The 17,797-nt window shown below is 41.2% G+C and overlaps 1 protein-coding gene across 1 annotated transcript in view; it reads right to left on the bottom strand.

The window, feature by feature from the left end:
• Positions 1-2,881: 2,881 nt before the first annotated feature.
• The window catches only part of MEF2B (myocyte enhancer factor 2B), a 30,548-nt gene continuing 15,632 nt past the window's right edge, over positions 2,882-17,797 (bottom strand). Inside the window, exons 3-8 of the mRNA XM_063457297.1 lie at positions 14,922-15,032; positions 9,672-9,825; positions 9,202-9,308; positions 6,489-6,564; positions 6,293-6,410; positions 2,882-3,398 (exon numbers count right to left, since the gene is read on the bottom strand). Coding sequence (XP_063313367.1) covers positions 3,137-3,398; positions 6,293-6,410; positions 6,489-6,564; positions 9,202-9,308; positions 9,672-9,825; positions 14,922-15,032 — 828 coding nt within the window. The 3' untranslated portion in view covers positions 2,882-3,136. The remainder of the gene's footprint in view (positions 3,399-6,292; positions 6,411-6,488; positions 6,565-9,201; positions 9,309-9,671; positions 9,826-14,921; positions 15,033-17,797) is intronic.

Genomic DNA, 17,797 nt, shown 5'->3' with positions numbered 1-17,797 from the left:
CCAAAACTTGTAAATTCAGCAACAATTAATGAACAATAGATAGGTTTATAAAAACACAAGTAGGACACTTAGTACAAATTACACTTAGGGACGCAGTGCAGACTAAGTGATGATATAAAAAAATTATATGTAAAAGCCTAATGACAGGTAGCTTTGCTGAACGAGGCTTAAAATAAGTAATGAAATAATAGGTGGCAGGTTGGAGCGGAATTAGGGAGATTTGGTGGTAGGCTTGTGGCTGTACTCACCCACAACAGCCTTTCTGATGCAACCTCTCCTTAATGTAAGGAAACTACAATGGTGTATATGCTGTAGGGAAGCTTATTGCAGTCAAATAATAGCTGTTTTAGCGTAATAATCGAATAACCATCAGGTCACCAGCCTTCTGTGACCCTACAGATAACTATCCATATTGGGGTTCGCATCACAGTCTTTTTAGTCTTCCCTTGCATAAGTCTGAGGGTTTTGTAATGGGTTGGGTTTCATTGATATTGGCTTAGCATTTTTATCGTAGTCATCATTGTTTCTTGACCTGGTATTAACTAGGACTTGATTAGCCCTCACCCATCTAATTATATAGTTCTGTGTATTTTTACTATCCATGATCTCCATGGCTATTCTTGCTGTGCCTTCATCAAGGTGTTAAGCCTGGCCACTCTAAGGCGCTGTAATATGCCCTGTATCATTTCCATATTTAGAATCTCCAAAAAAAAGTGTGCACACTCGCTTTAAACCAGTGACAATGTGAAACCTTTAATATAAAAAAGCAGCAGGCACCATAACATAGAAATGTGTAAAATTAAGTAAAACAAACCAAAAAAGTAATGCGCTCCACAATTCTCTTAATTGAAGAAAAAAACAAAAACATTAAACTTATACATTGGTGTTGAGCCTTCGTCCAAAATAAACAAACATTTCACGTGTATCTACAACATAAAACCCAAATATAATGCAAACATATCTCCTAATCATGGTTTAGTATATTGCCCCTCTGTCTCATTTCAATACGTATATTTGCACGCGTGAATGTAAAGTAACTTTTTATGCTGTGTAAAGATACTAATTTTTATTAAACATGATACATTGTACAAACGTTTATAGAGATACTCGAACATGGGTGAATATAAGACACCATTTATGTCTGTTCGTCCACCCATTGTAAAACGCTCTATAAATATCATAATAATAATAATAATAATATAACAACATTAATGGACTCTACACGTATATTTATTTTTTACTGGCTGTCCAATTAAAAGCAAAAGGAAGGACTGAAATAAAGGTCCAATAAAGCATAAGAACTGGCAATTGTCAATACTATTTAATCAGAAAGGGTGAACAAAGATTGCATCTGAAGAAGTCCACGTGTTACGGACTGGCATGGATTAGTGAGATTAGGTGGCTGTTGGTGAGTTATAAGGGAGATTAGGTGGAAGGTTGGTGAGTTAGTAGGGGGATTAGGTGGCAGACTGGGAAATAATTAATAGGTTTAGAAGAGGTTTAGAAGAAGGTTTAGAACAAGAAGAGATTAGGGTGATTATATGGGGAGAAAGACAGAGTAGAGAGATTAAGTGCCAAACTAAGAATTGGTTAGGGATTACATTGAGGGGAGGGATTAGGAAGATTAGGTGGCAAACTGCAGGTTGATTAGGGAAGTCAGATGGCAAGATTGGAAGGAATTAAGAAGATAAAATGATTATGGAGTTCAGATGGCAGGCTGGGTAGGGATTTGGTGAGATAAAGTTGCAACCTGGGCAGGGAGATTACATGGCAATCTGGGTAGAGATTCGTTAAGTTAGGTGGTCTGTTAGGGAGGGATTAGTGAAATTTGGTGGCAGATTGGCAACAATTTGGGGAAATTACCTGGCACAGTGTGTGGAATTAGGCAAATTAAACAAGTTAGGTTGGAGGTTGATTATGGTTCAGGGTAATTAGATGACAGGCTGGGTAGTGATTAGGGTTATGACGTGTACAATAGTGTCTGTGCGTGTATCAGAGTATTAAAGTAAATATGTGAGAGTATTATTAAATGAAGGTGACGCCATCACTTCTGAGTTTTCCATTCTCCATATGGCAAAGTAGGCAAAATATGGCAAATAATAGAGATTCATGGCCACATCATGCCATTGCTCAATAGCAGTCACTCACACAGTCTATTGTATGGTATGCAACTGGGCATTCACGAGAGACCTATGGAGGTTCATGCAGTCATCTAATTTTTTGTAGGGGACCAATAAGCAGAAGCTAGCTGCTAGCTGAAGGACTGCGTTCGTGAAGAGTGCAAATGTGTGTAAACGTGGATGTTGATCTATGTGGAGTACCAGTCTGCGAATGCATTGCATTGTGTATTTGTGCATTGCATTTGCCTATTTCTATCAGTCCCTACTAGAGTACGTCTCTTCATCTGCCCCATTGTATTTCTCCCAATTCCCATCTGTTCATTTCACCATCTTCATCATATGTCTCTCTCTATTTATGCTATCCTTGTGTGCTTCTCCCAAAACCAAAACCCAAAAACGTTTGTTGAGACATGAACCAATGAAAATACAGTTGTGTACAGCACATGATAGAATACAATATACTCTTCAAATTATTACATAAAAAGATCACCATTAAGCATTATTATTTATGTGTCAATATCTTTATATTTCAACATATGTTCTAGTTTGAATAAAATATCACCACAAATAAATCCCAACTGTGTCTTTTATTTAACTATTTACACAAATTGATCTATAGTAATGTTGTCCAACATTTTAATAAAGATGGTTGCAGTTCATATAGAAACAGCATAGTTCTAGTTCCCCTCATTCCAGATGGCAATCCTTATCAAGCATATGTAGGTGTTACTTCACAGCTCCCATTTCTGAAGATAGCATCTTGCAAATAAGTTCTGTTTATCTACCCAAGGGTACCATAAAGTGCAAAAGGGGTCTGCAGGTGGTCAGCAGCTTCTGAAGGCTTTTAGCCAGGTAAAAGATCTGTATGCCACTAAACTAATATTTAAAACGTGACAGCAGAGAGCCGCCATGCTGTTAAGGTCAAAAATGTTTAAACCTTAATTCCCCTATGTCTTTGTATGTGGAAAGACATCCTCGATGCAGTTATTACTGGTATACTCCAAACTCCCATCACTTTAGTGGTTCCAAACTACTGGCAACTGCAGATGCCTATTGGAATGGCCTGATCTCTCATCCACCAAAGGCCATGGCCGTATAATGGAGTAAGGGTGGTGGAGTTCCGTGGTATTCCTGTGCTGGGGCGATGGGGTGTGCCGAGAGACTGAACATTCCATTGGTGAAGTAAGCGGTTCTGTTTTAATGTTGATGCCTTGTGGATGAGATGGAATGTCTGGGGGAGTCTTGGTTGCCATATCTTGATGAAACCTGCTAGAAACCCTAGAGGAAGATGAGAACAGTATGGATAACAAAGATAACACTTCCTCCTACGATTTTGCTAATTAGATAAAATCGGTTAGCTGCATAACTTTGGGGTAAAAGCAAGTATGTTTGATTTTCTATTACTGGCAGGCAGGTAATAATTATAACAACCCACTTGGTGGCAGCAAAGTATACATTTTATTCTAACTTAAAGGACAACTATCACCAGATTTAAAACATATATATATATTATTATTATTATTATAAGAATTTTTGCAGCATATAATGAAAAGATATGTTTTTTTTAAATGAAGTATATCTAAAAATGCCTGGAAATCTGTCCCCTACTTTCACAGAACACTAGATCCCTCTGCCATATTCATACACCTTTTGGTCTGTGGACCAGGTACACTATGTACTGACACTACTTAAGCCACACAGGGCAATGGCTGATGACATCATCACTCTGTTCATGGAGTGATGCAGGAGTATAACAGTCGGATTCTACCTCAGTCTAAACAAAGCTGTATAAATATGGCAGAGTGTTCTGTGAAAGTAGGGGGTGGATTTTCAGGTATTTTTTTTTACATATGCTTCATTTTAAAAAGGCATGCTGCAAGAATTCTTGTAATATTAATAAAACATAAATTTTTAAAAAACATTTCTTGTGTCCTTTAACAGATATTCTGCATTGTTCAACAATTTCTCGGTAACTATCACACAATACATTTCTGTCATCCTACCTTAAAGACTGTTATTTTACAGAACAAAGTGAAGACCTTTCCTGTTATATGCCCTCACTTTTCCCCTCACAGCTCGGCAATCATCGGAACTCGCCCTGCCTCATCATCGGAACTCCTCCATCCTCAGGGCATCGGGATCCAGAGGGAGGAGGAGTTCTGATGACATGAGAGGGGGAGTCCTGATAATTGCCGAGTAATGAGTGGAAATATGAATGGCATGTATCAGGATCCCAAAGTAAACATTATTACACTAATGATAACAAAACATTACTTCATCTTATATTTTATATGAAAGGGACACTCTAGGCACTATAACAATTTAAATTCTTTGGAGTCCCTTTTGCTGTCCCTCTATTCATAATAGATGCCAAACATCCAGATTTTTCTTTCCAGAACAATCCCACATTTTGAGAGTCTATCCCATGAAAAATGGGTTCTGGAAACCAAACCTGCATTTTCAAATCTGCCTAGCAGTTCCATCGTCTGAGCTGATTTCAGGATCTGGCACCATTCACAGCTGCTCTCTGTGCATGATTAGCCATGAATGGGGCTGTCAGTCAGGCTGGCCACCAAATTTAAGGCACTCCCACACAATTTATGGGCAGACAATTATTCTGTGTGAGTCAGCTATGCATTCAGAGTTGCAATAGTACAAAAAATTCTAGCACACTAATGATGGGCTGTGGGTAGTCAGGAGAGTTCCTGAACACCCACAGTCCAAACCCCACTTAAAGGATCACTATAGGGTCAGGAACACAAACATGTATTCCTGACCCTATAGTGTTAAACCACCATCTAGCCCCGCTGGGCCCCTCATGCCTCCATAAATATAGCAAAATCTTACTGTATTCAAGCCAGAAGCTGTAGATCTGCATGCTGTTTGCCGGAAAAAAAACAAGCAGTCTGCTGAAATCATCAGAAGTGGTAGCCTGATCCAATCACAGTGCTTCCCCATAGGATTGGCTGAGACTCACAAAGAGGCATATCAGGGGCAGAGCCAGTATGATTCAAACACAGTCCTGGCCAATCAGCATCTCCTCATAGAGATAAATTAAATCAATGAATCTCTATGAGGAAAGTTCAGTGCCTGTATGGAGAGGGAGGAGATACTGAATGTTTGGATGCATTTTAGGCAGCCATGACCCAGGAAGGATCTCTAACAGCCATCTAAGGAGTGGCCAGTGAAGTTATCATTAGGCTGTAATGTAAACACTGCATTATCTCTGAAAAGACAGTGTTTCCAGCAAAAAGCCTGAAGATAATGATTCTACTCACCAGAACAAATTCAATAAGCTGTAGTTGTTCTGGTGACTATAGTGTACCTTTAAAGTACCAATTCATACCAGCCATGGGCAACTGTGATAAGCTAAAACCACTTCCTGCCAATCATCTCCCCCCATTGTTGCTCAGACTAATGCTCCAAAGGACTCTTGTTTAGTTTTAAACCATTAAAAACTGGTAACACTGAACAGAAATACTGCACTAGGAAACTCCAGACACTTTGACCACTTCAACGCCTTCACCCATCATGAGCATTAGAGGTATTCCCTCATAACCCACCATGGTGTTTACAAGATTGGCACCCTTGTAAACATAATTTAATGAAACATCTGTCCATAACGTTAAGGGCAATGGGACTACTTAAAGATATTTTTTACGGTGCAATTTAACCACATATAGAGGGAATATGACAAAATACGATGCAAAATTCATAGGTATATGAGGCAACATATGGGCAATATTGTGATGGATATTTGCTTGGGTGATTACAGAATATTTAAGAATATTAAGGTATCTGTGGGTTAAATAATCCACATCCAGAGGACTGCAGCATAGATTCAGAGTTAAGAAAAATAGAAAAACATTGGCAATCAATAAATATAATTTAATCTTGTTAACTGAACTTTAACTTCATTATTCTGTAAGTGATTTATGATGATGAAATGTGAATACTGACATTATAAAAATACTTTGACACATTACTTTCCCTAACACAGGAAAAATTGATTTTGGTGGCAAGTGATTGGAAATCCCCTCATGGTGAAGGAATTAATTAAAAGTATAGATCTACCAGTGCCTGTAACCTTTACATTTGTTTTGTTGAGGAATATGGAGTGCATATTTATCTTACATGTAGCATTATGGTTTTTGAATGTATTAGTTTCTCACCTGAGTGGAGTGTGTCTCTGTGGGGAGTAGGGATGAGTCCATGGGGTAAATGTGTGTCCTGGCAGCCTAGGTGGAGAACTCAAGGTTGGATGATCAGAAGAGTCAGAGATGTGGTAATCTGAAACACATGCATTAATAGATTAGACATATGTGGTCACTTGAGGTTCATACAATTAAACATCAGCTGGACATTCACCTGTGTGATTCACAGAGAAGTACGGATAACTTGCCAAACCTCGAGACTGCACACCAGAGTATGCCAGAATTCTTTGCTGAAAAAAAACAAAAAAAAACAAAATGGTATTAATATGTACTTAGTAGTACCTATAGTATAGAATAGGAGAGAAAATATATTCCATTAATAATGGCTGGAGAAAATATATAATTGTCTTCTGTACATTAAAAAATAAATCGTATATTATTATTAATATATATATTAAAAAAAATTCAAAGCAGTAAAACAATCTATACTTTGGAGCAGAAGTCTAAAAAACACTTTACTGCAGCTACTGAGGGAGACAGACTGTGTTTTACTCTTGCTGTGCCTTTGTGGGAGTGGGAGACAGCTTTGGTCATTTATTCTATTATGCAAGGTGAGGGCAAATATACCAAATCTTTAAAACAAGCCTTATTGTCCAGCTCTAGGGCAATCATGACTTTCAGCAAAATGTTCATCGGATCACTATATACTGTTCCTGAGTGCTACTATTGAAGTAGGTCAGTGGGTGCCTTTCACTATAGATTTATGGAGTGCTCCTATTGACCAGCATGCCTTCCTCTCCTTGACAGCACACTGGTGGTAGCCCACAGTGCCTGGGAATTGTGGGGCAGTGGAGGAGGCCTGAGCTTAGCAGCATGTCAGTCTGGGAGTGTATCTGTAGAGCAGTAGGGCTGTCAATCTGTCCTGCTACATACTGAAGTGATGAAAAAAAAAAACACACTGCAGCAAACATACTGCAGGCAATCTAACGTATGGTGTAAAAGTTGTTGGCAGATCAGCAATTGGACAAATGGTGTCAAATTGGTTGGGAGATCAGGATAGGCATTAATCTGCATGTTGACTTCATGGTCAAACCTCTAACACACCCTATGTCTTATAGTGAAGGGTGCAATTCAGGGTGCCAACACAAAAGTGGCAACCATACGTGAGCATTGCAGTAGGATTGCTGGGCATTTCCACAGTAGTGTAAGGGCTATCCAAATCTTGAGACAACAGCAAGAGGAAAGCGGGCTTACCACAAACTGCCAGTACGCAGTAGAACTCTACTTTAGACATGCTGGAAAGAATTATGGAACATCAAAGGGAAATTCATAGTCTATTTTCCCACCACTCCATCGGCATTGACTCCTCACTGTGGCATGAGGATTGGACAATAATAGTGGGAACTAGTGTCAGTTCTTATTCCATTTAGGTACATAACAGAAACTTTGAGCCATGTTAATGCCAGTTTTGGACAGCACATCCCCTTGTTCACCCACCTCATAAACAAGATGGATACCTTCCTAGAAAATAGGGAGTTAGCTACTGGTGGCACACTCCACACCAATGTAGAAGAAGTGGTCAGAAAGCTGAATAATCTACTCAATGCGTGCCAAACAAATTGTCAATTGCCTTAACTAATGCTAGCTACTCCGTGTGATCCTAGGATTAAGGGAAAAGTGGCATTCTGATATACCATGACATACTGAAGGGACAGATATATTAACATGGTATATTATTTGCAGGGAAAGAGAAGCATGCTGGTTGAGGAAGATGTGCACATGGAAACTACTATGTTGTTGCAGTCTACTACCTCCAGCAGTAGACTGCAGAAGCATAGCCCCAAGACAGAAGAGCAAAACAGATGCGGTTTGTGCTGAGGATGTTGGCAGTTTGGTGGGAACATGTGAAACAGCAGCAGCTGAAAGAATAGTAGTGCCTCTGAAATGGTCAGAACCTCTTTTGTCTCCTAGCGAGGACCCTCTGAAATACTGGATAGAGAATAAAAGTGTGTGGCCTGCTCTGTACCTGGTTGCCCAACAGCTGTTGTGATTTCCACCGAACAATGTCCAAATTGAACGTTCACAAAGAGCATTCTAAATTCCTAATACTCACAAATGTCCCCACAATTGAATAAGTAAATAGTCATCCTCGAGTTTAGGCTTCTCAAGTTGGATTACCCTGCTCTTCACTTATTGCTAGCTGAAATGCAATTGGCCGCTAACCTCTCCCTTCCAAGTTGTTGCTAAATTTGGTGATACATGAAAAGTATTTTGAATTACATTTCTTCTGCTGCTCCCCCTTTTTCAGATGCTTTTCATTGTAGTGGTTTTGACCTGTCTGGCTGAGTCTTGCAAGGTGACTATGCCTGTTACCTCCGCAGATACAGTTGGGAGAAGCTGATAAGGCACTGTTTTTACCACACTGAAGGACACTAGAGACTGGATGTGTGGGAAAGCTTTGTTCCTGTGAAGGTGGAAGGGGTGAGTGAGTAGGTGGTCAATTCACCATTGACTTTTTCCTTTAATTGTTGGATAAACCTGAAATGACTACTTCTACCCATACTGTGTTAATACAAAATAGAAAAAGTTAAAAGATTATAATGCTGCATTATAAAACGAAGTTCAATCAATTCACATTTTTTAGTGAAGATATATAATAATCACATTTTTGCAGATCAGCATTGGCATTGCAAAAATGCATGATATTGTGTAGCCATTAGGCCAGGCAATATTGTAGCTATGTTAGTTACAGGCACCATTTCCAATGCATTTTCTGACTGTCTTTCAAAACCAAAATTTGTCCAAGCCGAACAGCACCATGAACAACATTTTGCCGAAAAAAAATATTTCCCGTCAAAGTGTTTTGTTCAGACTGCACAACAAGTGAACTACTGAACTATCTCACAGATTCTTTATCAAAAACTCACCTTGGCATTGGCCAGATCTGTCTTCTGAGTATCACCACCCTGGTATAAGGAGGTTACAGTCTTGCTCTGGCCTCCATGACTCTGGTTGCTGTAAGGTGGCAAGGACCCTGTATATGGATTGGACAGGTGTTAGTTAACAGTGAGAGCGACTACACAAGGTACACTATATAACAAGTTTGAGATCTACTTTAAACTCAATTGACATGTGGTCCACTGTAGTTTTGTCAGGGATTTACCTGTGGAGTCTTAGTCACTGAATTAAACTCCCCAGTAAATCCCGGCCGATTGATACAAAAAAAAAAAAATATATATATATATATATATATATAATACATATATATATAATTCTGATGAAATGTCCTAAACAAGTGTTCAACAAGTCTATTAATTAATGCTAATTATCAGTGGGTGAGGATGCAGGTAAACGGGCATATTAAGCTATTATAAGTGCTTGGAATTGAAATAGGTACCTTGTTGTATCAGACTCTCCGTGGAGGAATTTTTCAAAGCTGTAGGTTTGAAATTCAATGGTCGGATTATGTTTTGAGGTGAATTGTGGTCCCCATACTTCTTGTGGGGAGAGGAAGCTGCACTCAGAGTACCGTGGCTCATCTGCAAAGGCTTCTGGGGGGGAAAAAGGAGACGATAGGTAACAATACGTTTTCATTAGGAGACATTTTTGTATCTCCCATTACTGGTTATTGCAATCTTGCTACTAGATGTGAACTAAAAGGACAGGCAGAGACCAAACGCTGTAAATATTCAAACAACAGAAAATAACACAAGGGAGAGATGAACACATAATGGAGCCATTTCTAACTACATATGATCCTTTAGTCTTTTTTTTTTTTTACGTCTCTGCTTGCATTGTCTATATAAGTATATCTGTGGGTTTTATACAAAAAGTAAAGCAATAGCGACTATTTCTATTCTTAATGCTATATTTTCTGAAAAGGAAATAGAATGGTTTACTCATTTGATGGTGGAAGTGTCATAGTAATATGGTATATTTTACCACAAGCTTACAAGAAATGAGAAAGAGATAGAACGACAGATAGAAAGAGGAAGCTTTAGCTCTAAAATACCATCTTAAATACAAAGACCAGAGGGGCATTCGAGGCCATTCATTTGCAAAAATTACACTTATCCATAACCTTAGAATATATCCACTTAATGCAAATAACAAGGCAGACATTCATGTTGTCTGTTTGCCACCTATCTTGCCCCCTTTACCTTCAAGTTACAATTGCAAGAAAACGTTTGTGCACTTTTTCTAGTGCCATAATATCCTTTATTAGAACAGGTGACCACAATTGCACAGCATATTCAAGGTGTGGTCTTACCAGTAATTCATAAACAGGCAAAATTATATTTTCGTTTTGAGAATGAATGCCCCTTGTTATACCTTACTGGCCTTAGTCACTGCTGATTGACCTTGTACATTGTGGCCTAGTTCGTTATCTATTACAATTCCCAAATTCTTCTTGTGTGTGTGGTTATCCCAAATTCACTACCATTAAGGTTGTAAGTCGCTTGGGCATCCTTTACTCTGAAGTGCATAACTTTGCATTTTTCTACAATAGATTTCATCTGCCATTTGAGTGCCCAGTCCCATTTATCTAAATCCCTCTGCAGCAAAGTAATATGCTGCTCACATTGTATTACTTTACAGAGTTTTGTGTCATCTGCAAACACTGAAACATGACTTTCAATGCCTGTTTCAAGATCAATTATAAATATGAAAAAGAAATGAAGGATATGACCACCCCGTTAGAAACAGGCTAATCACCTTCAAGCCACCCCAAAATGGCGTCTCACACAAAATAATAGATAACTTTATTGGAAAAATAAGGGTAAAAACTCAAGCGGCAAAAAAATGCCTAAAAGAAAATGAGTAGCAGGGCTAAATTACTAATAGGGTTGCCATGGTGATTTATACTTTATACTTTGAACTGACATAATTTACTAGCAGGACACTATACTTTTCTATTTAGGAGCCTTTTTTGAGACTCTGGAAATCTATTAAAGGGAGGCTGGGCTACATTTTCTTGGTTCAACTGTGGTTTGATACTACCTGTATATATTATCTTCATCAGGTCCACTTTATTTTCACTCTTATGTTATGCCCTCCTCTATCCTTTCGATTTCTGAATTTTAAGTGTTAATCCTGTGGGGCTTGGTGCTTGCTACATTTAAGCTACATTGCTAACTGCATCCATACTTTCCATTATTGTTACAGTTTGTAACCAACACTCAAGATTGATATTAGGATGTTTAGCTGTAGCCACCTATTAGTAATTTAGCCCTGCTACTCATTTTCTTTTAGGCATTTTTTTGCCGCTTGAGTTTTTACCCTTATTTTTCCAATAAAGTTGTTTATTATTTTGTGTGAGACGCCATTTTGGGGTGGCTTGAAGGTGATTAGCCTGTTTCTAACGGGGTGGTCATATCCTTCATTTCTTTTTCCTATTTGTGCTGTATGCAGGGTTATGCCCTTTTCTCTACCCCAATAACCCTTTTCCTCTGGGGCTCCCTATTAGGTTTTATACCTAGGAAGCACCTCTTTTTTCCTCAATTATAAATATGTTGAATAGAAGAGTCCTGAAAACAGAGCCCTGAAGGACACCACTTACCAGTTTTGCCCAGCTTAAAAATTTACCATTTCTTTCTCTGCTTAAAATTTCAGATTCAGTCTGAAATATTGTAATATGAGGGATACCATACAATCTCTAAAGTGTTGATCCCTACACCATTTCTTGTAAAGGCCGAACAAGGAAAGGTATAATTATTGTATTATATATATATATTATACAGCATTGTATACATACTGCTCTTTATTCCCTACATAATAAATGTTCACTGCTTATTTATTGGTTTCTTATGTGTTACACTTTGTAAAGGGAATGTTTTGGCAGTTTTTGCACCATAAATATACAAAATTAAGCCCTGCGCTCAAATTCCCACTACTCCTGGGCAGCAGCATTGACTATAGTACACATCAGCCCCAAGACATACAATAAAAACTAAAGAAAAAAAAACATACAATAAAAACTAAAGAAAATTGTTACTTGCACACTATCCCAAATCCCAATGGACATTTAAATAGTTGGAGTTTTTTTTTAGTATCACTCCAGTGGCCATTTAAATGTAAGCTCATCTGCCACATCAAGGGAAACCTCTTAGGTGGGTTCTACATTAACAATTCACCTTGCTTCTTTCAGTTTCAGGTAACAAGCTCTGAGACAGACAAGAATATTTTTCTCAACCCCTACATACTTATTAATAGGGAACATATAGGGTAGGCTGAAAGAAGCGAGGTGAATTGTTAGTGTAGTACTGACGGTTTTGCCTTAATGTGGCAGGTGAGCTCACTGGAGGGATATTAAAAAACCAAGGCATGTGATATGGTTCCACACAAAAGGCTAGTGTTCAAACGAAATGAAATTGGTCTAGATCAGTGATGGCGAACCTTTTTGAGCCCGAGTGCCCAAACCGCAATACATGCCAACTTTTTTTTCCTTAAAGTGCCAGCACGGCAATTGCCGTGGGGGGGGGGGGTGGTGCATGTGTGTGTGGGGGTGCTGTGTGTGTGAGGGTGTTGTGTGTGTGTATGAGGGGTGCTGTGTAAGTGTGTGGGGGGTGCTGTGTAAGTGTGTGGGGGGTGCTGTGTAAGTGTGTGGGGGGTACTGTGTAAGTGTGTGGGGGGGTGCTGTGTGTGTGGGGGGGTGTTGTGTGTGTGTGTATGAGGGGTGCTGTGTGTGTGTATGAGGGGTGCTGTATGTGTGTGTGGGGGGTGCTGTGTGTGTGTGTGTGTGGGGGGGGTGCTGTGTGTGTGGGGGGTGCTGTATGTGTGGGGGGTGCTTTGTGTGTGTGGGGGTGCTGTGTGTGTGTGTGTGGGGGTGCTGTGTGTGTGTGGGGGGGTGCTGTGTGTGTGGGGGGGTGCTGTGTGTGAGAGGGGTGCTGTATGTGTGTGTGTATGAGGGGTAAAATGTGTGTGTGAGAGGGGTGCTGTGTGTGGGGTAGGGGTGCAGTGTGGGGGGTAGGGGTGCTGGGTGGGGGTAAGGGTGCTGTTGGGAGGTAGGAGTGCTGTGGGGGGTAGGGGTACTGCTGGGGGGGTAGGGGTAATGCTGAGGGGATAGGGGTACTGCTGGGGGGGTATGGGTACTGCTGTGGGGGGTAGGGGTACTGCTGTGGGGGGTAGGGGTACTGCTGTGGGGGGTAGGGGTACTGCTGGGGGTGGTAGGGGTACTGCTGGGGGGGTAGGGGTATTGCTGGGGGGGTAGGGGTACTGCTGGGGGGATAGGGGTACTGCTGGGGGGATAGGGGTGCTGGTGGGGATAGGGGTAATGCAGGGGGTTAGGGGTACTTCTGGGGGGTAGGGGTACTTCTGGGGTGTAGGGGTACTGCTGGGGGGATAGGGGTACTGCTGGGGGGTAGGGGTACTGCTGGAGGGTAAGGGTGCTGGGGGGTAGGGGTACTGTTGTGGGGGGTAGGGGTACTGTTGTGGGGGGTAGGGGTACTGCTGGGGGGTAGGGGTACTGCTGGGGGGAAGGGGTACTGCTGGGGGTGGTAGGGGTACTGCTGGGGGGATAGGGGTGCTGGGGGGTAGGGGTACTGCTGTGGGGGAGTAGAGGTTCTGCTGTGGGGATAGGGGTGCTGTGTGTCAGTATCCCCCCCTCCCTCCTTCTTACCTTTAATGAAGTAGGGGGGGGGGGCGGCACAGCCATCCCTGGTGGTCCGGTGGTGGTAAGCACTGCAGGGGGAGGGATCTGTGAATCAGCTCCCCTGTCGTCCCGCGCGATGCTGTGTGGAGCGTTGCCATGGTAACGCTCGGCAACGCTCCACACAGCATCGCGCGGGAGGACAGGGAAGCTGCATCACATATCCCTCCCCCTGCCTCCAGACCCAGAAGCAGGCAGGTGCCTAATCTGCATTAATGGCGGACCTATGGCCGCGTGCCAACAGAAAGGGCCTGGCGCGCCACCTGTGGCACGCGTGCCATAGGTTCGCCATCACTGGTCTAGATGAAAATTTGTGTTCTTGGGTTGAACTTAAAAAATGGCTTAAAAATAGAGAACAGAGAGTTGCCATTAATTATATTTTTATCACATATATTAGGTGCTAAAAAATAATAATTCCAAAACTTCTAACAGGCACAATACCCACATGTTATTTGTGCCGCTTTCTGGATACAACCAGGTACCAGGTGAGGGGGGCTGGGCCACGGGACATGTAGCTAGGGCTCCATAAACATAAATTGCTGAAAAATGAGCAGTGAGGAAGCAGAGGCATGATATATATACACACCAAAGCTAAAATTCGTTAAGCTCGTTAAGCTAAAATTGTTTTGTGCTTAGAGTATCCCTTTAAAGGTCCCCTTTAACCCCTTAAGGACACATGGCATGCGTGACATGTCATGATTCCCTTTTATTCCAGAAGTTTGGTCCTTAAGGGGTTAAAGTACAAATGTTTGTGCAGATGACGGATTAACATTAAAGAAAATAATTCTGCAGAGGAAGAATGTTGCTGCATATGCTGCCAGTATAATGGCTGTATTTATAGTACAGCGAATTTCCCCTTTTTTAAAGCAAGAAAGTGGAACTGAAGACCTACAAATCTATTAATAGAAAAAAGTGGTCTGCTTTTAGTGTTTCTGCATGTAGAGACACATCTGAAAATAGCCATGTATTTTTGCATTATATGTGGCATATTTAACTTACAGGAGGCATGGTGTGACGAGGAGTGGACACGTTGACAGTTTCCCCTGGGATCCTCTGGGCCTGTTCCAATCCATCCTCAGTCTCCAATCCCAGACTCCTCCGTTTCAAAGTCTATTCACAAGAAAGGACATAATATGTTATCAATGAGCTGGTTTCTTCCCTAAAAATAACCCTGGAATTAGTCCATAGGCATCAATCTTCTGATCTATATCATCATAAGTAGAGTTCAGGGCGCAGCCATGGTGTACTACTAGTGATAATGTTGGGGTAGCTGTGACCTGTAGAAGTTAGATTAGTAACGGTCTTGATTATTTAAAGAAAATCGCATTGGTATTAAATGCTGCTAAATGCACAGGGGCCTCGACAATGTTTGAAGAAATAAATGAGAGACATTAGTTGCTGGAATGGGAATCTTGCCTGCCAAGAGTTGACAAATTATGTTAGAAACTATAATGAAAAAACATTAAAGGATCACCGTAGTGTCAGGAAAACAAACCCGTTTTCCTGACACTTTACAATCCTAAGGGTCCCCCCACCCTCAGGGTCCCCCTCCCGCTGGGCTGAAGGGGTTAAAACCCCTTCAGCCAATTACCTTAATCCAGTGCCAGGCTCCCTCGGCGCTGGTGACCTCTCCTCCCCGGCCGATGTCAGCTCCCGAGTGGAGCTCAATGCTTTCCTATGGATGTTCTGCACGCTGGATGCGATTTTCGCATCCAGCGTCGCAGAAGCGCCTCTACCTAGAGTAGAAAAAGTTTCTACTTAATTTTTTTACTTTTTTGTTATTAAATATATCTCACTAATGCACCTTAGTATACTATACTATTTGTCTAGTAAGCTTAGTAGCCATCACAAAAATAAAATTGCCAGACAATAGTTATGCATGTATATGAAGTAGACATCACAGGCTTTTTACCTAACACTATTTTGACATTCAAACATATAACATGTGTATGTGTATTTCATAAAGCCGATGTGTGCTATAGCTGTACAAAACCCATATTGGGTTTGGCTACATCTGCGGAGTACAATTTGAGGCATTATAGCAGTTTGACTGTTCAAACTACAAAGGCCTACCATTTGTGAAAGTAGACTCCAGGGTATCTCATATGATCTATGTTGTACCATTTTTCCCCGCAAATTTATGTCAGTTTGTGGTAAAAAAAAAAAAAAAAAAAAATTTTTTAACATACACGTTGCTTGGTATTGTGTCCCTTTTATTATGTGCCACTGTGATAAAAAAACCCTAAAAAAAAACAAAGTCCCCCACATTATGCTCAGTTACATCTTTTGAGTAAAACAATATGCCTAATCAGAGCGGATCCTGGGGGTTGCGGACTGCCAAGGTGCTCTGTAGATAGGAGGGGTATGCAGCGCTAGGATCCGACTCAAGGTGATCCTGCCCCTCTCATTATGCCCCGCCACTCTGCCACCCGATGCTGCTCATGAGGGGCCTGATGGACCGGATCTACCTGTGAGGGACAGAGTCTAGCGTTGCACACCTTGCCTGTCTACAGTGCACCTGGGCAGTCCACACCTCCACAGGATCAGCTTTATGCCCAGTGTATGACCAATACACTATTGTGTGAAGTTACAGTGCAGAGAAGAGACGTGACCATTCAGGTTTTTATGTGTGAATTTTCATAGATGGTGTTGATGGGTCAGTGTTCATTTTTGGAGCATTTTAGTAGGTTGCCACAAAGAACTACCATTTCTAAAAGAAAACACCCCACTATAGCTCCTATGCCCAACATGCACCCACCACAGTCCCTATGCCCTTTTCACCCACCATAGCCCTTATGCCTTCTTATACTCACCACAGCCCCTGTGCCCCCACTGCATCTCCAACACAGCCCCTATGCACTCACCACAGTCCCTATGCCTTTCTGCAGCCACTACAGTCCCTATGCCCACCCTGCACCCACCACAGCTCCCATAAATTCAGCCCTGAATCAATGCATCTCTAAAAGGAACGCTCAGCACCTACATGCAGAGCATGGAGACTCTGAACATCAGATTCTGCAGCACTGTCCCAGAAAGCACCTTTAGTGGGCGTCTTAGTGACTGCCACTGGAGGTGTTACTAGGAAGTAGTGTAAAGCCTGCAGGGGCCATACTATAATCACCAGAACAACTACATTAATCTTTTCCCTTTGACTAAAGATGGATCCAAGAAGGATTAAGCATGGATCATGCTCTGAAATAGTGTATAATAATTTACAAAGGTGATATAGCTGTCAGATCTATCTTCTGTTTACTGAGAAAAAAATGTAGGTGTATATTGGAAACTATAAAACTTATAAATAAGAAAATATTTTCATTCAGCATTGAATTCCATTGGAAGAGTGAGAATGTGAATGGGATTTTCAAGAGTCTCTAATTTACCCATTATACAAGCATTAGCTAAATATCTACATATACTTATTTCTGCCTCTTTGATCTCTTCTTAAAAACGAAAGCAGTGTTTTTAATGTATACATTACATTGTGGTTTTGTAAACGCTTGCCATTAACCTCACTATAGTAATTGTTTTAATGGTTTTACTGCACTTATGTTTGCATTGCTATTGATCATAAATGTAAGTGTGTGGTTTGCCAGAGCGATGTCTGGTGTACTCAGTAACACTCTTAAGCGTGGCCAAACTGCCCTGCACTTTCTCGCCCATTAGGCCCCTTATGCAAATCGGGACTCTGGTGGTAGTGGGTGGAGGCAGGGCCGGACTGGGTATGAAAACCAGCCCTGGAAAAAAATACATACCAGCCCCATAGCATTGCGGAGTCATCAGAATTCAGCTTCACAGCCCATTAAAATGCGGACGGCATATAACACCGTAACAGCGTTAAAGGGACACTATAGTCACCCAGACCACTTCAGCTCAAT

Source organism: Pelobates fuscus, chromosome 5, assembly GCF_036172605.1.
Source record: "Pelobates fuscus isolate aPelFus1 chromosome 5, aPelFus1.pri, whole genome shotgun sequence".
NCBI classification, from domain to species: Eukaryota; Metazoa; Chordata; class Amphibia; order Anura; family Pelobatidae; genus Pelobates; species Pelobates fuscus.
The sequence above is the reverse complement of the archived record's forward strand: the minus strand, read 5'-3'. Positions and strand labels throughout refer to the sequence as shown.